The 25,662-nt window shown below is 38.7% G+C and overlaps 1 protein-coding gene across 1 annotated transcript in view; it reads left to right on the forward strand.

The window, feature by feature from the left end:
- The window catches only part of PCSK2 (proprotein convertase subtilisin/kexin type 2), a 331,471-nt gene that overhangs the window by 162,102 nt on the left and 143,707 nt on the right, over positions 1–25,662 (forward strand). The window contains exon 5 of the mRNA XM_069075455.1: positions 12,996–13,033. Coding sequence (XP_068931556.1) covers positions 12,996–13,033 — 38 coding nt within the window. The remainder of the gene's footprint in view (positions 1–12,995; positions 13,034–25,662) is intronic.

Below are 25,662 nucleotides of genomic sequence, written 5' to 3' on the forward strand. Positions count from 1 at the left end.
TCTCTCTCTCTCTCTCTCTCTCTCTCTCTCTGTCTGTCTCTCTCTCTCTCTCCCTCTCTCTCTCTCACCTCCCAAGGGACAAACTCCCTCAATCTGTATTCTTTGGTATACATTCTCCTAGGTATATTAGGTATACTCCTATGTATCCAAAGCCCTCATTTCCCCATTAAGAAATAGCAATCAGAAGTTTAGTTTGAACTTGCAAATCATATCTTCTAGACTAACAATATGTAAAGGAATAGATAGATATAATTATAAATAATACAATTTTCTCTCTGAAGAGAGCAGAGTGGTCAGCCTCTTGTCCCAACTTCCTGCTACACTTCCTGGCAGGGAATAAAGTCTCTCTAGAGAAAGGTTGGAAGAGAAGAGGCAAAAGAAGTCTATTCTGTCTCCCTGGGAGCCACACAGTGACATCCCCATGTTACATGTGGGGGACAGCCTTCTCTAAAACTACATTAAGAAAAGTATAACACTCAGAACTAAGAAATCAATAGCCAATCAATCAATCAACTAGCATTTATTAAGTACCTAAACTCTACCAAGTACCATGATGATTGCTGGGGCGGGGTTGGAGGAGGGGTTTGGGGGGGAGGTAGAAGAAAGAAAAAAATGAAACAACTCTCATCTTCTGAGAGCTTAACATTCTATCAGGGTAAAAAGTGAATTAAAAAAATATGAAACACACTAAGTAATTTCAAGAGGTACCAGAAGTTAGAGGGATCAAGAAAAGCCTTATGTAGAAGATGACACTTAGGCTTTCTTTGAAAGTTGATGGAGAACTGTTCTTTTCATTGACAAATCTCTATGGCCTTGTCTTAGTCCACATACTTCCTGACCTCTCTATTGTATTTGATACTGTTGGAGAATCAAATTTGATACAGTTGAAGTAGTCAGGCAAGCAAAAAGTATTTACTATATGGGCACCTAGATTATTACTAGGCACCAAATGCTAGGGTTACAAATACAAACCAAATGAAAACAGTCCCTGCTTTCAAGTAACTTCCATTGTAAAGGGTAAAGACAAGACACAGAAGGGAGTTGAAAAATGAAGGCATGGGAGAAGGAGCTGAAGGCAGCCATTTGGGGGTATTGTATTGAAGTCCAAAAAGTCAGAAGCTCAACGGGGAGGTGAATAAAGGCTGATGGTCCCTCCCCAAAAATGGAGGCCCTAGGACAAATTGACCAATGGAAGAAGGGAGCTGGCAAGACAGATGAATGCTTCAGGATGAAAGAATATCAGGAGAGAATGGATACCCAAAGCAGGGATGCCCCAGGTACTAAGGAGGTTTGAGAGTAAAACTGTAACTAAGGCATGGTGTTGAAGTCCAAAAAGTCAAAAGCGCAGACTGGAGGGAAATTAATGTTGGCCAGCCTAGGGCTCTCCTCAAAATGAGGGAGAATGAAAAGTCCAGATGACTCCTAGTTTGTAAACCTGTGTGACTACAAGAATTGTGGTACCCTTAAAAGAAACAGAGAATTACAGAAGATCAGTGGGTTTGGGGAAAAAAAAGAGAAGCTTGGTTTGGGACATATTGAGTTGAAGGTATCTATGAGACCCAACCAGTGAAAAGTTTTCCATAAGCTATTACTTATATAGGCTTAGAGCAAGGAGAGATGAAAACTAGACATGTTGTTCTAGGAGTCATTTGCATAGAAACGATAATCAAATCCCTGGAATGTGATGCATTTGCTAAAAAAGAGAATGTAAGGAAACAAGAGAAAATATCCTTGGTTGGGGAACAGAACATGTCCAGCAAAGGACACAGATAGGAGGAACCAAGACAGAGCAATGTCATGAGAACCCAGAAGAGAGAAAACCCAGGAAAAGAGCAGGATCAACACCATCAAATGCTGCAGAGACAATAAGGATTGGAACAGTTAAAGGCCATTGCATTTGGCAATTAATAAATCACTAATAACTCTGGAGAGTGAACTTTCAGTTGAGTGATGAGGCAGCCAAGGGACATAATATTTGAAGTGCTAGACCTGGAGTTAAGAAAATCCAAATGTAAATACTGCCTCAGACACTTAATAGCTATGTGACCCTGAGCAAGTCCCTTCACTTTTCTCAATCTGTTACTTCATCTATAAAATGGGAATAATAATCATAGCACAGGGTTATTGTGAGGATAAAAAGAGTTAAGATAAAGCACTTTGCAAATATTAAGATCCTGCATAAATGTTAGCTCTGATGATGATGATGATGATGGAAGCCATACTGCAAGGGTTGGGAATAGAGTGAAAGGAAAGGAAGTGGAGATGATGATTATAGATAAATTTTTCTGGAGTTTTGCTATGTAAGGGAGATAAGACATAGCACAATAGCCTTAAAGTATAATAGTGTCAAGTGAAGTCTTTTTTTGCTTTCTTTTTTTTTTTGGAGGGGGGAAGGCAAGGCAATTTGGGTTAAGTGACTTGCCCAAGGGAACATGGCTAGTAGTGTCTGAGGCCAGATTTGAACTTGGGTCTTCCTGACTCCAGGGCCAGTGCTCTATTCACTGTACCACCTAGCCACCCCAAGTGAACTTTTTTTAAGATAGAGGAGAATTAGGAATATTCCTAAAAAATAGGGAAATAGTGAATAGAAGGAACTTGAAAAATAGAGAGGGAAATGATTGTGGGAAGAGGGGAAATCTACTGAAGGAGGTGGAAGGAGATGGGATAAAAGGCACAAGAAGAAGACCTGATATAGATAAAGAAAAGAACTCTCACTTCATGAGAAGCTGGAGTGAAGTAGAGCAGAATGGGGAATGATGACAATGGGTTTTGAGCTATAAAATAGAGGCACAACAAGAAAAAAGACAGAGTTATAGCAAATGGCCTTTCTCAGTAAAGTATGAGGTGAGATTTTAAGAGGTGAAGATAACTAAGAGATGGTGTGGAAAACTTGAGAAGTCTTGGAATAACCATTGTAGGAAATGCAAAATTATATTACAGAATCAATTACCAAAGAAAGAGTAAATAGATTTCCTTGTGGCAGAGAGGGCCTCCTTGAAATCAGATAACATAAATTTATAGTGGACCCAGTCAACATGGTTAAATGACTTCACAATTCAGCAGCCCAGGAATAGGAGCAGAGGAGGCAGACATTGAGGGCTGGTATAAGGGAGATCCAACTTCCCTAGTTAGCCCTTACATAATAAAGTATTGTGTTCAATTCTGGACTCGACATTTTAGAGGGGACATTGACAAACTGTAGATCATTCAGAAGAGAGCAACAGGATAGTGGAAGGTCTCATGTTCATGCCATATGAGAATTTGGAGGAACAATCTGGTATGATGCACAGAGGGCAACCTCAGAATCAGGAAGACATAAGTTCAAGGTCTGGCTCTGACATACACTGACTGTGACAATGGACAAGCCACTTGACCTTAACCTCTCTGTGTGTGTATGGTTATCTTCATGATAACAATCTTTAGGTATTTGAAGGGTTCTCATATGGAAGAGGGATTTGTTTTGTTCTCCTTGGTCCCAGAACAAAGAACTAGGGGAAATGGTTGAAGGTTGCAAAGGGGCAAATTTCAGATGTCAGGAGAAACTTTCCAGTAATTAGAGCTATCCAAGCACAGGAATGGGATGTTCTGGTGACAGCGGGTTTCCTTTTACTTAAGGATGTCAAGCAAAGATTGGATGATGTCAGAGAAGGGATTCTTGCTCAAGTAAGACTTGTTTTGCTGTCCTCTCCCTTCTGATTCTGCATTTAATTCCACAAACAACAACAATGCATCCATTGACTACCTACTGTTTTCAAAGCATTGTGCTAATATTGGGAATATAAAGAAATGTGTTAGGATCCCTGCCCTCAGTGCTATGTATTATATTATTAAATGTATAACCCATAGAATATCATATGTACGTATATGTCAATGTCCCAAGAAGGACAAGAATAATAGCAAAATTATGAGTTATGATTCTGTTTATACTGTGCTAGATGGTTAAATAAGAATAACTAGTCAATTACTGTGTTATGACTTGATTGTGTATAGAAGTGATTCTGATAGAAGTGAAGTTTTTGGGGCAGCCAGGTAGCACAGCGAGTAAGAGCACCGGCTCCAGTGTTGGGATGACCTGGGAATCTAATCCGGGCTCAGACACTTAGCAACCATCCAGAAACACCTGGCCATGTAACCTTGAGCAAGTTACTTAACTCCAATTGCTTAGGGGTGGCCAGGTGGCTCAGTGAGTAAGAGCACCAGTGTCAGAATGACCTGGGGATCAAATCCGGGCTCCGATACTTAGCACCACACCCAGAAATAACTGGCCATGTAACCTTGAGCAAGTTACTTAACCCCAACTGCTTAAAAAAGAAGTGAAGTTTTTGTTCCCCCTATGTCCCTGAAGTAAAATTTAAGACATCAAATTTAAATACATTTTAGTTTTATCATAACCACTAAAATAAGACATTATAGCTATTAGGAGACTATGGCAATCATCCAGATAGGTAGTAATGAAAACTTACATAAAGGTAATAGCAGGGGGGAAAGGAAAAGAAGGGTCAGAAGTTACTAAAGTAGAATAAATAGGACTATTTGTATGTGAAAGATAATGTAAAAATTAGTATTTCCCCCCCTCAAAAAATGACAGATTGTTAGTGGCTCTTTTTTCTTATCACTGTCATGATATATAATATATGTATAATATGTGTGTATAGTCATATCTAGACTGGGCAACAAAATGTTAGTCTCGCATGGGAACAGGGACAAACTTAATCCTAAGATTCTCTGGAGTTGAATGATTTAAAAAATTCTTGTTTTCACATGATCATAGATCTAGGGATGGAAGAGACCACAGAGGCCCTCTAATCCAATCCCATCATTTTACAGATGAGGAAACTGAGGCACAAAGCAGTTACATGATACCTCTATGCTCATATAGGTACCAAGAAGCAGAGCTAGGATTTGAATTCAAGTCCTTTAGCTACTAATTCAAAGCTCTTTCTACTGAACCATGGGTTCATGGTTCCTAAGAGCCTATGATTTGTTCCTCTACCTCTCAAATAATTTTTTTTCTGATTTGGTCTTACATAAACATACAACAACTCTACAAAAAGTCCCTCAAAAAAACCCACCAAAACCATAGTCATAACAGAGCCACAATTCATTAATTTATGGACTCTTTCCCTGTTAAAGAGATGCTACTTGATTTTTAGATAGTACTTTTAACATCTCTAAAAGGCTTAAGTTTGAATATCCAACCACTATTTATACACATAGTTCTAATAGACTAGCTGTTTGTCCCCAGACAATAGTTCAATTTCACATTGGGCCACTACTTTCAGCCTGTTGGAAAGTGATATAACACAGCCAAATGCATCAAATACTTCACATATACTTCATGGAACCCAGCTGTTCAGCCAAGGTGGCCCCTTCTGTGGTACCACTTACCTTGGAAGCCCATGTAAACTTTGCAGTTCTGCTTACCTTGATTTCCTAGAGCTAAACCACTGGAGAAAATTCCCTAGTATTTGCTATCTGCCTGAACTCTCCAGAAATGAGATTCATTGTTTTTCCTTGGATAATTTACATATGAAGGACTTTTAGAAATGAAATAATTATTTATATTCTTTCTGGAGGTCCACAAAGAACATTGTGTTCTGTGAAGCAAGCCTTTGAAACCACATTGCTATGGAAGCCAAATAAGTCATCCAGCTTAAAGCCTGATTTTTCTTTGGAGAGTCCATTAAGTGTCAAAACCTGAAAACAATTTTGCTGTGTTTTCTGATGAGTGATACATTTTGAAGAGGATAAAAGAGTTTTTTTCTGGTAGCTGAGATCTTTGAAAATTAGAGAGATAAAAGCAAAGACTGGAGGGTCTGTGTTGATGCTTGACCCTACTCAACTATTTCATGTTCCTCCAGTGCTTTAGCCCATATGGAAACCTTTCCAAGCTAGGGTGAGCATTGCAATATATTGGTTGTTGAGAACAAATTCCTTGTTCTAAATAAACCTTGTATAGACAACTAAGTATGGTGGAAGCTTCCCACAACCCCAGTCCTACCCTGCCACATTCTTTGATTGGTGAATACAGAAAGTTAGCTGGAAATTGAACTATTGAAAGGGAACTAAAAATATGCCTTGAAGATTGCCCCTAGTAGTTCTTCCTATGCATATTTTAGTATCCTTTGTTTAAAGTGCCTGGATTAAGACCCATGTCATCCTTCCCTCTGTCCCTGAAGAACTGATGGGTAACTCTGCCTTTTTTATCCTTTTATCACAGTTATAGAGGTAGAGGGGAACTCAGAAACCTTCTAATCCAATACCCTCATTTTATAGATGAGGAGAATTGATACCAGGAAGGATAGTGACATTTGAGGATAGAGATTTGTCCAAGGTTGTAAAGTTAATCCAAGGGCTTTACATGGGCTTCCAAGGTAACTGTCCAAGGTAGTAAATATCAGAGGTGGAATTTTAATCAGAAGTCTGCTAAACACAACTTGTACAAATTCACAAAAGTTGATTGTAAAATTTTCATTGTGAGCAATTACACTTCAGAAATTGACAAATGCTGCAAAAATGGGCTTGATTCGTTGTTTGGTTGATTTTCTAGACTTAAGAAAGTGATGGAGTCCTGCCTACATTTGTTTTCCAGAGAACTGGTTGTTAGACATTTACCAGCACATTGCTAATTTTAACTCAGGTCCTAATACTGTCTAGAGTGGGTACTTTTTTCCTTGGTGATGTGCTGTCTCCATTTGCATTCAGATTTGTTAGTCATTGAGAAACTGGGCACTCTGGGTGAAAAGGAAGAAGGGAGAGGAGGTCCTGTGGGGTAGAAGGAGAGAAATTCAGTTAAGGTAACTTACTGTTTGTTTTTATTTCTTATATTGTTTTGTGACCTCGGGAGTGGGAAAAACTGTATGCAACAAAAGGGATGGGACCTCAAATAAAATTTTTGAGAAGAAATTCCTAGACCCTCCTAAGCCACACCATTTAGAATTGTAAGGGACCTAAGAACTCATCTAATCCCTCTCCCTTATTGTAAGTAATTTGCTCATGGTTACATAGGTAGGAAGTATCAAAGTTGATATTGACACCCAAGGATCCTGACTCCAAGTTCAGTGTTATTTCCATAATATCATTCTGTTGTGATTCTCTCAAAGCTAAGAATCAACTAATCAATAAGTTGATTAAGTATCTACTATGGGACCAAGCTATCAGGTACTATTCTGAGCACTAGAAATACCAAAAAAAGGCAAAAATAAAGTCCTTGTCTTCAGGGAACTCACATTCTAATGGAGAAGACCATATGCAATTAGATATATACATACAGGATATATATTCAGGATAGATGGAAGGTAGTATCACAGTGAAGGTGCTAGTAGGTGAGGGCAATGGGTAAGATATTCTGCAAAAGGTAAGATTTGAGCTAAATCCTAAAGAAATCAGGAAAGTAGAAGATTGAAATGAGGAGCACAGAACATTCTGGGCATGGGGGACAAAGAACAAAGGCAAAGAGTGGGAGATAGAGTATATTGCATGAGGAACAAGTCAGCCAGAGTAGGCTAGCAGATCAAAGAGTCTGTGGAGGGGTGTAGAGGGGATTGAAAGGTGAACTTCCATTAGAGGATGATGAGATGAGCGTACTGAACTACAAATACTAGAAAATTTGGCCTTCAAGGCACTGAGATGATCAACTGTCCAACGACTACTTATAATGTATTTGGACATCCCTGCCTGCCCCTACAGCCTAAGAAAGAAAGGGAATTCCACTGATGTGGAAAATAAACACTATGCATCTACATTCATAGGCAGTAAAATAAGGCTCCCCAGACATTCTATTGACTGGATATCATATCAGGGATCCAGATTTGGAGACTGAGCTAATCTCTGAGCACCCATGCTTGATATGAGCTCCATTCTCAACATGATCTCTCTGAACTTCCTGTATCTCCTTCAAAGCTCAACCCAGGAACTACTTTCTTCCTTAAAGCCTTCTCTGACCACTTCCTTCAGTCATTCCTTCTCTCACTTTCTTTCAAATTATCTATAAATTCTGTGCCCACCCCCATTCCTATTCCCGCTGGAGTGTAAACTGTGGGAGCACAGGACCTTTTTAATTTTTTTCTTTGTACCCCAAGTGCCCAACACAGTGGAGAACCTCATAACACATAGTAGGTACTTAGATAGTCTCTTAAGCACATAGTAGATTCTTAATGGATGCTAAATGCATTTAATCAGATTATTAGACCTACAAAAAATTGCTATCATATAAACTCATAATCTATAAGCTCTTTTTATGAATGCCTAGTTATCTTCATGGAGATCACCCATTTATAGAATATGTATGGCAAAATTGTATCACTTTTAAAATCACTTTCTAGCTTCCTCTTGCCATCCAACACAGTTGTTTTCCCCCATCTCTATTACCCTCCCTGACTATGGGTGTTAGTCTAGATCACATTTTAAATAGTAAATGTGTTAATTTCTCACATTAATATTAATTAAGCATGATTAGAAGGCTATGGGCAACTAAGTGTTACAATGGATGGAGTACCAGGCCTAGAGTCAGGAAGATTTATCTTCTTGAGTTCAAATTCAGCCTCAGACACTTCCTAGCTATGCGACCTTGGGCAATTCACTTAACCTTGTTGATCTCAGTTTCCTCATCTGTAAAATGAGCTAGAAAAGGAAATGGCAAACTGTTCCAGAATCTTTGCCAAAGAAATACCAAATAGGGTCATGAAGAGTCAGACATGACTGAAAAAACATGACTGAACAACAAAAGGAAGGTATACCTGCTGCTGCCCAGGAATGCATAATCCACAGGTGGATGACTTGCTCCATAATCTGATTTATAGGCTTTAGCACAACCTCTACCTTCAACACTTTCATTGTAAGGGTGCTGTATGGTCTTGAGAATTCCAACCAAGAACTTCGCCATCACTCCAAGGCAGGCAGTTAAGTTCCAGTTAAGATATGGGTTGAAGTAAGTAAAAGTCATATTCCTGCCTTAGATCATACCTGGCCTATCATGTTCATTTCCAGGTGCCATATTTTAGGATAGGCACAGATAAGCCAGAAGACATACAGAGTAGGAGAACCAGGATGAGGAAGGGCCTCAAGAGCGTGCTCTATGAAGATTGGCTGAAGGAATTGGGAAGGTATAGCCTGGAAACAAGAAGACAAGCTTAGTGAGGACAGCCAGGATTTGAAGGGTTGTCTTTCTAAAGAGGAATTGGTCTTGTTCTGCTTGGTCCCAGAGGGTACAAGTAGGAGCAATGGGTGGAGGTTGGTTAGAGGAAGATTTTGTTTCAAGTAAGGAAAACAATCCCAAACCTCAGTGAGCTACCTGATGATTCAAACTGAAGCTGGATGACTGCCTGCTGTTGTAGTAAAGAGGATCCTTCTTCAGGTATGAGTTGGGAGCTAAGCAGCCTCTGAAGTCCCTTCCATTGCAAGAATTCCTTAGTTCTATATTTCTGTGATGGTTATAAAAGCAATGGGGCGGGGTCAAGGGATAGGTGGTTAATGTCGGGGTTGCTCATGAAGGACTGGAACTGGGATGGCTCCCTGGGACCTGTGAAAGTCAAAATCAGAAGGCCAAGGCTCAAGACAGGGGCAAGGTCGGGTACTGGGTCAAAGACAGCTTCAGGCAGAGGCATTGCAGCAATGGGCATGACACCCTGAGAAAGAAGCTGGTCTACTATTGGGGGAAAAAGATGTCTAAAACCCTACTTAGGCCTTTTTTTCCTCTCAGATCTTCAGAGTTATTCAATAGGCTCCATCCCCTAAGTAGAACTCTGCTTTTGTTAGGGGCTTCACCATTAACATTCTTATTTCCCTCAAGAGCTTTTAGTCTCTCAGCTGGGAGGGCCACATATTCTGACCTCACTGGCTCTGTGTTCTCAAGAGATACAGCAGTTTAGTTGAAGAAGGCCTAACCCTCCTTGCCATTAGCCAATTTATATCCTCCATGGGCCCTGTTTTTCCTTGGCTAAGACATGGACATGTGACAATTCTAAACTCTAGGTTATTAAAAGTTTAACTATGAATAGTACCACAGATCTCCCTGGCAACCCTCCCACCAAGTGATTATAGTGGCAAGGCCTTTAGCAGGTGCAACAGGGCAGCCTAGGCACTTGGGAATTTTGAGTGAATTAGATTCTATGGCAATCTAAATCACTGACACACAATCTAGAAAGGACTTTATACATCAAAGTCCAACCCCCTGCATCTTACATGAGGAAACCAAGGCCCAAAGCAGCTGAGTGACTTGTCTAAGTCAAGTAGCTAAATAAGGGTCTGAGGCAAGATTCAAACTCAAAGGTTCATTATTCCAAGTCTAGAGTTCTTCCCACCATATCATGATGCCCCATATCCTCAGTTTAGAAATAAAAACATGGTGTTTTGTGTATGGATTTATGGTCTTTCAAATTAAAGTTACATTGATATATACGATCTGCAAATACTAGAAGTGTCTGTGATTTTTTCAGTAGTGGGATCTTCTGATGTGAGAATGCCTTCTACCAATGCAGCTCTGAATGAGTCTATGGAATGGGAGATGAGTCCCAGGAAGTTGTCTGAGGCATATGGAGGTTAAGTGACTTTCTGAGAGGTTCTCACAGACACATGCATACCAAGAATTGATAAAGGAATAAGATGTGTTTTTTTATCCTAAACATCATTATAGAAAACTCCCAAAACAAAGCTCCTACCAAAGCAAACCAACAATTGTTCAGCACCTTATAGTCTTAGAGAGTTACCTGAGCCACTGAGATGTTAAGGGACTGTCCTGTGACCACACAAACATTATATGTGAGAGGCAGGCATGGAAACTAAGGTAGCCAGCTGTCTATCTTCTATGTCAGGGGTTGTCTAACTGAATTAATAACATAATAACTGATTATCTGAATCAAAATACACCCTCAGAAGACATACACAAAAGATAATAATAGAGGGAGGAAGGAAGGAAAAAGAAAGGAAGGAAAGGAGAAAGGAAGGAAAGAGGGAGGGAGGAGAGAGTGAGGAAAGGAGGGAGGGGGAAAAGGAAAGAAAGAAAGAAAGAAAGAAAGAAAGAAAGAAAGAAAGAAAGAAAGAAAGAAAGAAAGAAAGAAAGAAAGAAAGAAAGAAAGAAAGAAAGAAAGGAAGGAAGGAAGGAAGGAAGGAAGGAAGGAAGGAAGGAAGGAAGGAAGGAAGAAACAAAGAAACAAAGAAAGAAACAAAGAAAGAAGAGAATGGATTTATTATATACTTACTAGGTGCCAGGCATGGTACTAAGTGCTTTACAAATACCATTTCATTTGATCTTCACAATAACCTGGGGAGGTAGATGCTTATTTTTATCCCCATTTTAAAGTGAAGATACTCGGTCAGGCAAAGGTTAAGTGACTCACCCAGGGTCACACAGCTAGTAAATGTCTGAGGTCAGATATGAATTCAGGTCTTCCTGACTCCCGGCCCATACCTTTCCATAAATATGGATCACTACATATAATGACAGATTTTTTTCAGTGTATTTCAATTAGTCAACAAGCATTTATTAAGTGCTCACTATATATCAGGTGCTCTACTAAACATTGAAAACACAAAGAAAAGCAAAAACAGTTCCCTCCTCTCAAGGAGCTCAAAATCTAATGGAGGAGACAATATGCAAATAACTATGTGCATACAAGATATGCATCTTCCCCATCTCCCTAATTCCAGCTCCAGTTTCTCTCCACTGTTCCACCTAGTGGCTACCAATATCATATACTCAAAACTGAACTTCTGTTAGAGATCACAAGGCACTTTCCTGTATGACTCTCTTCTCCTGGCCGTCATAAGAAACCTTGGGTGGAGGGGGGTGGGAGGGGGGGATGGGAGGATGTCACATTTTATTTTATTTTTCCCCAATTACCTATAAAAACAATTTTTAAAATTCGCTTGAAAATCTTTGAGTTCCACATTTCCTCTTTCCTTCCCTGCCCCCAGGGACCCTCTTTTAAGCAGTAGTTATACATCCCTCCCCACTCCCACTCCCTCAAAACCCCCATCCCCACCAAGCTTTCAGTGGTCCACTTGGTTTAAAGCTCAGGCTTACAAAGAACATTGCTAATTTTTTTATGCTAAAGAGAAGATACAGCCAGAACATATGCAAGGCTGTGACATACAGTCACCCTTGATCCACCATGATCGTTCTTGGACATGCCATATAAGTCTATCCAGAAGCTAATCAGCTCTGACAGTGCTGTAACCTAGCTCAAATGGCTCTTGAACACTGGAGTTTAGACTGTTTCATATTCAGGAGGATAAAGAAACTTGGTGCTTTTCACAAATGCTTTCATCTGTAATAAGATGTCTCCTTTCCTCACCCCCACATCTACCTGGTCCTCCCCCCACCCCGAAATATCTTTAAATATACCAATTCTGAGTAACCTGGATTAGGATTCAGACGTAGTTGGTGCTCACTGATTATACTCACAGATGCATTTCTAATTCTGATCATTTCTGTGCATGTATCTTGTTTCCACCAACACTACCTCCCAGCCTCTAAGAGAAAGGTACTATTCTGATAAGATTCTCTTATCCATGACTGTTACATTAAAGGCTACAATGAAAATGTAAGAATTTGTAAGAGACTTAAGAATTTCAATTGTATGTAAATTTAAATTAAGTGTAAAATGTAAGAATTTCTACAACTATGTCCCAGGAATGGGTTTTACTGAATCATTGGTCATAAACTCTGACATCTGTGTTGTGAATTTAACCCTTAGCCCCAACCTAGAGTGGGACAAACTCATCTAGCACATCTCACCTGACTGACACTGATTCTTATTTGCCAGTACATCTCAACTTAAGGTATTAAAGGGATACCTTTGAGGCAGGTAGCTGATGTGACATCATTCTGACTTGCAATCTTCACAGTAATTTTCAGTGCATGTGGTGGGGTCAAAGAGGTGGGTGATGGCAGGGTGGGGGGGCAGGATCAGAGGCAATAGCTAGTGTGGTGATGCTAGAAAGACATTCTGAATGCATAAACCTCTGATTTCTGTACTTTCATTCCTTTCTTTCAGGAATTGATTATCTACATCCAGATCTTGCTGCAAATTATGTAAGTACAAGCTACCCTGTGCTGGGAAATGTGGGGGTTCTTTATTGGTCTGGTCTCTTCAGCCTTGGGAGCATACAGACATTAGAGCCACCAATTTTGTAGCTGCTGAGTCCTTCCTCAGAAGGCAAATGGACTGAAATAGGACTTGGCACTATGTCAACCTTGAGCTGCTTATGAGAGACAAGGATCAGGGACAAAAGTCTGAAAAGAAAAGGGACAGGGGAAGCATGAAAGTTGGGAATTTTGCCTTTTCTATAAAATGGGAATCTTACAGTGAGGCCATAGGGAATTAGGGATGGAGAGTTGTCCTCAGAGTTAGCAAGACCAGAGTTCAAGATTAACCTCTGATACACACTAGCTTTGTGTCCTTGGACAAGTCACTTGTTTTTTAGTAGTTCAAGCAACCCTCGAAGATTATAAATTTTAGAATTGTTGGCAATCTATGTTGACAGAAAGGTTACTTACCAGGAGTTTCTTACAGTGATAAGTCATGGGTCTAGAACAAAAATAAAACCAAAACTCACCAACCAACAACCTTACAAGGATATTTTGAGGAGCTAATGAAATAATACATTAAAAGTTCTCTCTAACTTCTCTCTAACAAAATGAGAAGCTAGAATTATTGTCCAACTTGCTCTGCTGAGTCAGAACATAGAGAGTTCTTTTTTTATTTATAACATAGTCATTTCCCAACCACACTACCCATACACACTGTGCCCTTTTGTAACAAAGAAAAACAATTAAGCAAAAGCTGACCAACAAAGTAACCTCACCTCATGTCATATGCAATATTTTGTACCCATGGTCCTTATAACATGAAGAGGAAAGTATAATTTCATAATTTATTCTCTAGGAACAACATTATTTATTTCAATTAAATTTCAAAATAATTAATTTTAAAATAATCTGTATTTGGTTGCCTCTTAGTGTTTTTATTTATGTCATTATACATATAGTTCTAAGAGTTTATTTCTGTATCAGTTTACCATGTCCTATTTCTTGAAAACCTTATATTCCTTGTTTCTTATCATGTATTACTATTCCATTTCATTCATATGCCACAATGTATTTCCTCATTCCCTAATCAATGGACATACACTTTGTTTCTAATTTTTTACTTTCATAAAAAAGTTGGAGTGGAGTTCTAAACTGACTCTCTGTCATAAAGGGTTCTATCTTCTTTGCTTTACCTGTTTACAAATATTATACAAGTTTATATATAAGAATAATTTACTCTTAGGCTCTTGATTCTGTACAATGCATTTAAACTATAAACTTCCTGAGGACAGGAACTACATCTTCTTCATGTTCTGCAAAGCTTTCTTAATCCCCAATGTTCCAAGTACTTTGAGGGACTGAGTGATGTACCTTTGGTGTTTGACACAGAACAAATCATGAACAAGAAAGTAATAATGACAAAAGCTGCTGCTAGGACCATGGTCCGTGCTGTTGTTTGAGCCCAATGATTCATACCATGTTTTGAGTGATGCATAAGTATGGTCAAAATCTCTCTAATGTCATGAAATACAATTTAAAGATGTTTGAATAAATGATAGTTCCTTCTCCACTCACTCCCCAAAAATAATTTATTTTAAACTTAGTGACAAAATTTAACATTCAAACACAAAATGTTTGAATGACATGAAACTGTAACATTTTACATATTTTTTACATATATAGTGTATACTAACACAATAGAGGCAATATGACAGTTAATATAATCTCAGAGACAGGAAGAGCTGGGTTCAAATCCTTGCTCTGACACATAGTATCTCTGTGACCCTGGACAAGTCATTTAACTTTTAAATGCTTTGGGAGATACCAAACAGTATTGATGTAGTAAATTTCCTCATCTGGGAGTTGCCTACATCAATAAAATCATAGTTGCAGTTCCTATCCCTATGTTAACTTTAGAGACAATATGGCATAGTAGAATGTTTGGCTTAGAACCATTATAACTTGAATTCAAATTCTGTCTTAGACACTCATGTATGTATTACCTTGGGCAAGTCATTTAATCTCTATGTGCCCCAGACAACTCTCTAGGTTTTATCTACTAGGTCAGAGTTGAGTAAAATTCTATGTGGGGAGGTAACTTCTATACTGCCAGAATCATAGAACCTTTATATATTCAAGCCTTACATCACACAGTGCTTGACACAAAGCATGTACTTAATTAAATGATGTAATCAACTAATATCAACATTAATAGAATATTAAGAAAGCATTCTGAGTGTTTCCATTTCCCCTTCTGAAAGTTTTTTCCTTCTGTGTATATTTCCCAATTTTATTTTCATCACTATAATTTTTACATTTTATTTTGCTCTAATTCTGCTTTCTTTACTCTATATTATTTCATATAAGTTTTCCCATATTTCCTCATATTGTTAATGGCATAATGTTACATTTATATATCACAATTTATTGAGCCATTTCCTATTTGTTGGGCACACAGGTCATTTATGTTTTTGTTTGTGTTTTGTTTGCTATTTCAAATAATTTTCTTAGATATTTGCTTTTGTTCAGTTAGGGGGCAGAGGATTCCTGTCAATAGCATCCTTATAATGGGATTGCAAGGTCAGAGGGTTTGAACAGCTTTGTAGCTTTTGTTGTTGATAGCCATATTTCTTTCCAAAAGGTGGTACCAATTCACAGCTCCACCAACAGCATCACAGTGTCAGGCTGCTTTTTACCACCCTAAGCAGAATCATTTTTCATGCTTTGACACATTCACTTAAAAAAAAATTACCCCTCAAAAATTTCAGTGGAAGATTGCTAAATTAAATCTCTTCTATCTCCAAATTTAATAATGCAATATTATTATTTTAATCTGAAGAGAATAATCTCTAGGAGATGAAAAGGCAAAGTGAAAGGGAAAAGGAAAGGAACATCTAATTTGCAGTAGTTCTATTTCATCAATACTCCAAATCATCTATTCTTATTCATGTTGCATGGAGAAAATAGAATTTTTCTAGCTGCTTAACCTCCCGTGACCAGATGATGGAATACTGATAGAAGTAATTGACATTAGAGAATGTATTTCCATTTGCTGGTTTACATTCATTCATCTAAGAGAGTAGGATATACACACATATAGTTACCTGTATATATAAATACATGTATACTGTGTATATATGTACATTTTTAATAGAGAGATTATTTCAAGTTAATGAATCACTGTCTGAAACACACAGGTTCCACTATATATCTGAAAAGGAATGACAAAAATTAACCCTAATTGACAATTATATTCCTGTCTCTGAAGTATGAGAATCCACTCAAATATCTTAAAAAAGGAAATACTGACTTTCCAGAAAGTTAGCAATTTGGTGACAGCGTCCATATTGTAAAAAATCCTCTTTTCTCCTCTCACCATCCCAACCATCATCACCCTATAGTAAAACCTTACTGTTGGATTTAGTTTTCTCTGGAGTTAACCATTTCACATGCTCCTTCAATTTAGCGGCATGTTAAGAGGATGAAGAACGGAGACCAGACTCAGTAAGGACCTCTGTTTGGTGCCTTGTGAATTTCCCTGTCTTTTTCTTCTCAAAAGTTAGATGATTCTAGGGATTTTGATAAAAATTAGATTAAGGAATTTAAATCTTGACATTTTCCTTAAAGTACTACTATCCAGAGCTCTCCCCTTACTAAATTAAAATGCCAAGAATAAATCACTTCCAGTATCAGTCTGAGTGTTCTGGAGATTCTTCTAACATGGATGAAATCCATTTCTTTTCTTTCCTCTACCTTCTAACATCCTTCTATGGAGGCCTCAGGTTGGGGCTTTGTTTACAGAATCACAGAATCAGATGTATAAAAGATCTTACAAGTCTTCCTTATAACTCTTCATATAAGTCTAGACTTTCATTTTCCACATGGGCAAATGAGGCCCAGAGAAGTTAAGTGATTTGCAGGTCACACTGCAGTAAGACTTGAGCTAGACTTTGAATTCAGATCCTATGTTTATTGAATAAATAGTTCTTTCCACTGCACTCCATTAAATTATCCAGTATCTTGAGGTTCTGCTGAACAAAAACATACTTGTAACATATTTAGGCACCTTGGTGGTGCAACAGATAGAGTGCCAGGCTTCGAGTCAGGAAGACTTGAGTTCAAATCAAGTCTGAGACACGTCCTAGCTGTGTGACCTTGGGAAAGTCACTTAACCTTTGTTTGCCTTAATTTCCTCATCTGTAAAATGGGGGTAATAATAGCACCTACCTCCTAGGACTCTTGTAAGGATCAGTTGAGAAAATAATTATCAAACACTTCACACAATGCTTGGCACACGAGCTATATAAATGTTATATAAATGCTATATAAATGTTAGCTATTATTATTGTAAGTTTCTGCTTCCTATTGAAAGCTAACACTACTTAAAACTGCTTTTGTGATTCTTCCATGCAAAAAAAAAATGAAAAAATGAAGGCCTAGTCATGGAAAACTAGACAGGCTATATACATTTTAACTAGCCTTCAATCCTACATGGATGAGAGAGTTGGATAATCCTTCAAGGATCCCTGACTTCATTAATGAGTCCCCCCTCCACCAATGCAGAACTCAACCCTCTGTACCTCAGCAGACAATCTTCACAATTTGTCATGGCTGAAAAGATACATTATTCTCTGGACAATGTTCACAAGGCAAACCTCCCAAAATGCAGCTGGGCACATCCTCAGGCAACATGGCTAGGCTAGTACTCAAGGCTCTTCTAACTGGGCTAAAAGCCCACCAGTGCTTATACCTCTATTTGTGCACTCAGGGGCATTCCAACATTGTAATTAGAAGAGTGGAGCTATGATAATCAAACAAGTCAAACCCGGAAGGCTACCCCCTGTCCTAAAGTGACACAGTGGATAGAATGCTGGTATCAGAGCTGGAAAGATCTGAGTTCAAAATAGAATCAAAAATATCCCCAAGACCATCTAAACCAAACCACAACTGACCAAGAATTCCTTCTAAAATATTGCTGAGAAATGGACGTCCGGCCTCAACTGGAGGTCCCATTCTAATTCTGAACAATTACCAATTTTGCTGATGTTTGCTGCAGGAGCAGCAGCAGAAATCATGTCATAGTGAATAGAGGGCAGGTCTCAGAATTAGCAAGACCCAAATTCAAGTCTCCTTTCTGACTTATACTGCTTGTATGACCATAGGCAAGGCACCTAAACTCTCAGTGAGCCCAGGTAACTCTCTGAAGATACACACACACACCACAATTAAAAATTAATTTTAAAATTCACACTATAATTAGCAAAATGAGAATTGTAAGTAGAGTACAGTGTGCCCAAGAGAGCAATGAAATCAGTGGACAGTGGTAGACTTGAAAATTATTTGGATAAGGGCTTTACCAAGCTAAAGCAGTCAGCTTCACACCTTGTTAAATCCCTTAATGACTTGGTTGTGATCAATTGGCCCTGTGCCCTGGTAAGAAGCTATTCTCTCAAAAGGAAGAGACTTCGAAGTTTATTTGAGATGGAGATCAACACAGGAATAAGCTGTGAAGGGAGTAATTCTGTCAGGTCAAAGATTAGTGAGTCAACAAGTGTGTATAAGGTGCTTCCTTTGTGCCCAGCATTGTAAATAATTAGGCATATCTAAGATATATACAGAGTAAAAGGAAAGCAATAACTACATCTTGGAGGGTAGGAGAAGGAAGGGCTGGGGTGTAATCAAAAAGGTCTTTTCAAATGGCAGGATTTGAACTGAGTCAAGACAAAAGTGATGAGAGCCTGAACTAGAATGGTGGTTGTATGATTAGAGAGAAAGAGTCATAAAGAAGAGATGTTGTGGAGGTAGAAAATACCATGCTTTGGCAATGGATTTTTTTTTTGGCTCAGTTTAATTTCCAGATCCAAATTTGAAGATTTCAATTTCTATATTTACTTTGATGTACGTTAATTTTAGACTTATCAAGTCCAAAATGGTTTTTTGGTTTTTGGTTTTTGGAGGGGGGAAGGCAGGGCAATTGGGGTTAAGTGACTTGCCCAAGGTCACATGGCTATGTTTTTTTGTGTTAAGTGTCTGAGGTCAGATTTGAACTCAGGTCCTCCTGACTCCAGGGCCAGCACTCTATTCCCTGCACCACCTAGCTGCCCCCAATGGATTTGATCTATGGGATGAGAGTGAAGAATCCAAGATGAAACCAAGGATTCAGGATGGGATGATTGGGAAGATAATAGTGCCCTGTACAGTAATAAGTCAGTATGGAAAAAGGGAAAGATAATGAATTCACTGTTGAACTTATAGTTTAAGATGCCTACAGGATCTATAGTTTGAGATATCCAACAGGCAGTTGGTGATGTGGGACTTGAGCTCAGGAAAGAGAAAAATGCTGGATAGATAGATGTAGGAATTATCTATGTAGAGATGATAATTGAACCCATGGGAATTAGATAAGATGACCAAGTAAGACAATATGTACATAATGCCTTCCAACTAAAAACTGTGATACCCTACCCAGATATCCCACAAACCCTTCATAATCACCATTAAAAGTTTACAAAAGTATCATTAAAACTTTGTTACAAGGGGCGGCCAGGTGGCTCAGTGAGTAAGAGCACCTGGCTCCAGTGTTGGGATGACCTGGGGATCAAATCCGGGCTCTGATAGGCCGTGTAACCTTGAGCAAGTTACTTAACGCCGATTGCTTTAAAAAAAAAAAAACTTTATTAAAGAGGGAGAAATAACTTGTTCAAAATCCTTTTTAACAACACAGAATTTCTTGTTCACCTTGAGTGATTACCCTTGTGGCATTCCTCCTCTCCATCATCAGCAGCAGCAGCAGCATATCATGTCATAATGAATAGAGGGTAGATTTCAGAATTAGGAAGACCTGAGTTCAAGCCTCTCCTCTGACTCATATTGGCTGTATGACCATGGGCAAAATCACTTACCTTCTCAGTAACCCTGGGCAACTCTGCAACAATAAGTTACAGGGTAATTGCCACTCAGCATTAGCAGAAGGAATTTTTAGATTGAGAATGTCTTAGGCCAATGAAATCATACACCTGAGCTGCTGCTACCACCACAGCTGCTGCCATTACCAATACAGTGCTAATATCACTAGTGTATATTACTGACATATTGCTAACATTGATACTACATTTTATGATGTTTGCCCACCATTAATATAATAAATGACAAAATCACTATATCAAGAAAGTGACTGACACTCTAACTTCTCTTAGAAAGAAAATAAGTGCTGGGGCACAATGAAACTAATAATTATTGGCACAAACACTTCCCAAAGGCACACGAATTGCTACAAAAGCATTTCATTAGCTTTCCTACAGATACAAGCCTGATCCTACCTTTCTTAACGGCACATATCCACTGCCAAAAGGTGAGAACAGTAATAGCTCCTCAAAATATTAGCCTCTTATATGTCAATCAACCAACAGACATTTAATAAGTGCCAACTATGGACCATATGTACTTTATACAAATCATTCGTGCTTGAACAATAAAAAATGCACAAACAGAATAAAACAATATAAAAGGAACAAAGAGGAGGGTCTAAAAAGTACTAAGGGTATAAAGAACAATTTATTCCTACTTATATCACATTGGAATACAATCTCAGTGAGAACAGGAATAGTTTCAGGTTTTTTTGGATTTGTGCCCCCAGCTCCTAACACAATCCTTGGCACATAGTAGATGCTAAATAAATTCTTATAGATTGTTATTAGTTTGATAATTACTGAATAAGTTATCTGAAAGTAGAATAACATGTATATTTCCTTTAGATGTTGTTGGAAAGCCTTTGACTCTATATAAACTAAACCCAAGTATAACAGGGAATAATGAGTATTTGATGTCCACATAGAAAACTTTTCTATTTAAAATACACCATGAAAACAATACTGTGAAAATCAATTGTCATAAAATGCAGGCACAGTCTAAACCCCTGTTGATTCCGCCTAGCTTTAATTCCATTATCCCATCTATTAAGTGGGACTAAGTATGGCTTCCACATTAAAGAGAGAGTGGAACCATAGATGACATCCAACTATGGATAAATTAATTGTATGGCTTCAGTGAGAAGCACAGTTCCTTCATCTCATGGAATCTTCCTGCAATTCCATCATAATACCATTTGGGGGGGGGGGCAGCTAGGTAGTGCAGTGAATAGAGCACCGGCCCTGGAGTCAGGAGTACCTGAGTTCAAATTTGGCCTCAGAAACTTAACACTTACTAGTCATGTGACCTTGGACAAGTCACGTAACCCCAATTGCCCTGCCTTCCCCCCTCCAAAAAACAAAAACAAAAAAACCATTTTGGACTTGATAAGTTTAAAATTAACGTACATCAAAGTAAATAAGAAATTGAAATCTTTGAATTTGGATCTGGAAATCAAACTGAGCCAAATACCTTTGTCTTATCCACACAAGACACACAACACAATCATTAGTCACTTCTTTGTCACCAGTTTGTCGACTGAGTTCATTTGGATATTTTGAAGGGAGGGTATGTGAAGTTTGATTCTGTTCTTACATCTTGTTTGTTATGTATGACTCCATGAGGAAGTAAACCATTTTTTATTACATTTGACAAATCCAAAAGTGACTGTCACCTTTTATTAGCCTTTATTATTGTTTGGTGAAGTGATATTTGCTTGCTCCAAAAATATTTCCATAAATTTTTGGCCTGTTTATTATGTACTCTGAGGTGGCTATCAGATTTTTTTCCTCCTTTTTGACAAAGAAAATGTTTACCTTTCTATAGTTGCATTAGGCTTTTTGGATCTACATTTTATTAATATTGAGTGTTTTTAGGATGCTTTACAAATATATTATGGTCCATTTCATAGTTCTGAAAGTACGTATTAAGACTGATATCACATGGGTGCAAATTGCTTGTTTATGACGGCAATGCAGGATCAGCTCTTTGCCACCAAAGATTACTGTTGAGTTATCCTTAAGGAGCCACCACTTAATGATCAATGCAGATTATGCAAAGAAACATTTGAAACTGTGGAACACATCACTTCAGGCTGTAAAATTTTAAGACCTGTCAAATGTCTAGCAAGAGACAACCTGGTATTTAAAATTATATCTCTCACAAGTTTAGTACATTTCATAAGTTAATGAAAAATAGATCCTTGCACTACAGATACAGACCAAAAAATTCCTTGAATATTTGACAAATAAACTGTATTGGAACCAGAACATTATCAAAGGCAGAACTGCTGCCCATAAGGGACAGAACATAGCATTGGGCCGTGAAAAATTTAAGAAAATCTATTTTATGATATATGTCACCACAACAAATACTCATAATCTCCAAGCTACATTGAATGAAAAATTTTTTAAATCTAGAAATTTAACAACAAGAAATCAAAATCATGCAAGAACAGAACAAGATATATATCATCACTATTATCCAATTTGATAGTGAAATTGTCCTGAAAATGCCTTCACTAAGCCCCTGTAACACAAGTTTTGGAACTTTCAATCTGTTCCAAAAAGTATTTTTTCTCCTTTTGCAGTAGTCCTCAGAACATCATATATAAAAAAATGATAGCAAGATAGTCATGTGTCTCAGCACTTCATATATAAACTCCTCAAAAAAAGATGAAAACAAAATGATGATTATAAATAGTTATTCTTTATGTAAGACTATACAATCATGCACATTAAACCCCTTTTATCCTACCAACAATTCTGTCAGGTTGGAAGTCCCAAGTTTGCTAATGATCACCATTTTATAGGTGAGAGAATTGAGTCTGAGAGAGGTTCCATGACTTAAGAAAGGTTATATTATCCAAATGTCACCTCCTACAAGAGACTTTACCTTCTGTTGGGGGAAGAAGGGATGTGTAGATAACAGTCAGTCAGTCAACAGGCACTTATTAAGTTCTTACTATGTGCCTGGTAATATGTTAAGTGTTGGGCATACAAAGAAAGGCAAGTTCTCTAGGAGCTCACATTCTTGTGGGGAAGACAACATGAAAAAAAAAGGACTTAGGGAAGAGGGGAGAGACAGAGACAGAGACAGAGAGCGACAGAGAGACAAGACAGAAAGAGAGAAAGTAAATAGGAAGTAATGTCAGGGGAAGGAAGGGTGGGTGGATGACCCAGAAAGGCTTCCTACTGAAGGTAGGATTTGAATGGAGCAGTAAGAAAGCCAGGAGGCAGAGGTGAAGACGGAAAGCATTCCAGACTTGGAGGACAGCCAGGGGGAAGGGTTAGAAAGGGAGCACATAAGATATGGTATATGAGGAATAGTAAGAGGGCTCATATCACTGTCTCATAGACTATAAGGAAGCTTCATTCAACTTGAAATGAATCAGGAGATGAAGCCAAGGGAGAGTCAAATGGAGACCAGCTCTCATCAACCGAGACTGCTAAAACTGACAGACCTTAGAGATGCTCTTGTCTAACAACCTCATTTTACAGAGGAGGAAACTGAGGCCCGGAGTTACTCTCACAGGGGAGATAAGACCCCATGGTTTGTTGTTGTTGCATATTGAGAAGATGGTTTGAAGTTGGTAAGGGGGAGGGGAGGCAGGAAGACATTCGATATCTAGTATTTATATCACGTTGTAACATTCACAAAGCAGTTTACATGTGTTATCTCATTTGAGATTCATAACAATTCAGTGAGGGAGGTGCTTCTGATATCCCCATTTTACAGACTAGGAAACTGAGCCAAGAGAATACAAATAATTTGTCCAAGAAACTAGTTGTCATTGTTATTGTTGTTGTCCGTCCTTTCTTCTCAAAGAGAACCAATGACATCAGGAGGGTGATGTCTTGATTTGCAAATGAATTGGATAGAAGTGGGTCAGGGCTGTGCAAAGTCATCAGCCTCACTGTCTCCTCCAGAGTCCTTTGGAGTCCTATGGCAGGATATAGGTCAGAATGACTGACAATGGCCCCTGATACTAGTGATGTTTGAAGAAGGATTCAGACCTGAAAAAGTCTCCAGGATGAAAGAGGCAAAGGAAGCCCCCAGAAGTCACAACTAGCCCTCCAGCAGGCTGAGGGCCTGTGCCCTTCTCTGACTTGTCCTAGGTGTTCCCTCGCTTCTCATATGGCACATGGCTTTTGAGAGACAAGGAGAATCCCTAGGCCTTGGATAGCATTTCCTGCCATCTACCCTGGAACAGTCAGCTCCTTAGAAGATCCCAGGATTTCTGAGGTGCCACCCCCCACACGTATCCACAGGGAAACTATACCATTTCCAACTTTGCATTCCTGCCCACCCACCCACTTCAACCCCACATATACAGGCATTCATGCCTCTTTTCCAGGTAGACTCAGACCTCAGAGAAAAGACCAGGTTTCTGGAATCAGGCAGGCAGGGATTTCTCTAGAAAGCACAACCTCCCAGCAGAGAAGCTTTCTTTTCATGCCTCTCCACAGATCAATCATGGGTTGGGGAGGGGAAGGGTCCTTCCCAGCACACTGCTAGTTCCTGAGCTGGTCATCAGTGCTCAAGGTGACTTGGTCCTCCTCTGGGAAAACTAAGAGGACCAGACGGATGGTTGAAAGGATGGGTTTGCTGCAACTGAGCAAAGGAAAAGCTCATTAAGCCAGGGCCAAGAATCCATCCCCACACCTATGACAGGTCAGAGCTTGAGTCCAGCTGGCTTCAACCTCTGCTTAAGAAAGCCCACAATCAATCGTCTCTCCCAGAGGAGGAGAAGCTCCCCCTCTGCTCTCACAGAATTAAAGCTCCTGGATCTTCCACTTACCAACTTTGTGAAGGCAGGAAGGAAATATGCATTTGTGAAGTACTTATTATGTAGTACCAGGCACTGTGCTAAGAGCATTTTACAGGTATTATCCCATTTGATCCTCATTATTAGCCCCATTTTACAATTGAAGAAACTGGGGGAGATAGAGGTTAAGATCAGGATCACACAGCTAGCAAAGGGTCTGAGTCAGAATTTGAATTCAAGACTTCCTGACTTTAGACCCAGTGCTCTATCCACTGAACCACCTAGCTGTGACCATGGCTGTCACTTCACCTTCTCTAGGTGTCAATTTCTGTATCTATAAAATTAAACAACTGTACCAAAAAAACCCTAAAGTCTCTTCCAATCTCAGTCTATGATCCTATGAACTCATCAGTCTTTTTTAAAATGAGCTTTTCACTCCTCAGTCCCATTTTGTAGCTGTGGGATTGATTTTGTAAACCCAAGTATAAAACTTCCTATTTATTCCTATTCAATTTCTTCTTGATAAATTTACCAAATTTTTTATCCTGCTTCAGTTAAAAATTCCACAAAGGATTAGCTATCTTCAGCTTCATATCATCAGAAAATCTGATAAATATGTCATCTCTACCTTCACGGACTTAAAAAAATAAGATTGACTGATTAGAGCCATCATGTTCACAAGAATATCATTGAGAACTTGTCAAAAGACTTTCTGAGATATAGATAAACTATCAAATCCTGATATCCTGTCAGAAAAAGTAAATGGGGTTGGTTTGTCCTGACATCACTTTAGGAGTTCCTAATCTGGGGCTTGTGAATTTGGATAGATAGGTAGATAGATTAGATAGATAGATAGATAGATAGATAGATAGATAGATAGATAGATAGATAGATAGATAGATGGATAGATGGATAGATGGATAGATGGATGGATGGATGGATGGATGGATGGATGGAT

The sequence above is a fragment of the Petaurus breviceps genome, unplaced genomic scaffold (assembly GCF_028583685.1).
Source record: "Petaurus breviceps papuanus isolate PSGF00001 unplaced genomic scaffold, PetGlider_PUasm1.0 90919, whole genome shotgun sequence".
Classification (NCBI taxonomy): domain Eukaryota; kingdom Metazoa; phylum Chordata; class Mammalia; order Diprotodontia; family Petauridae; genus Petaurus; species Petaurus breviceps.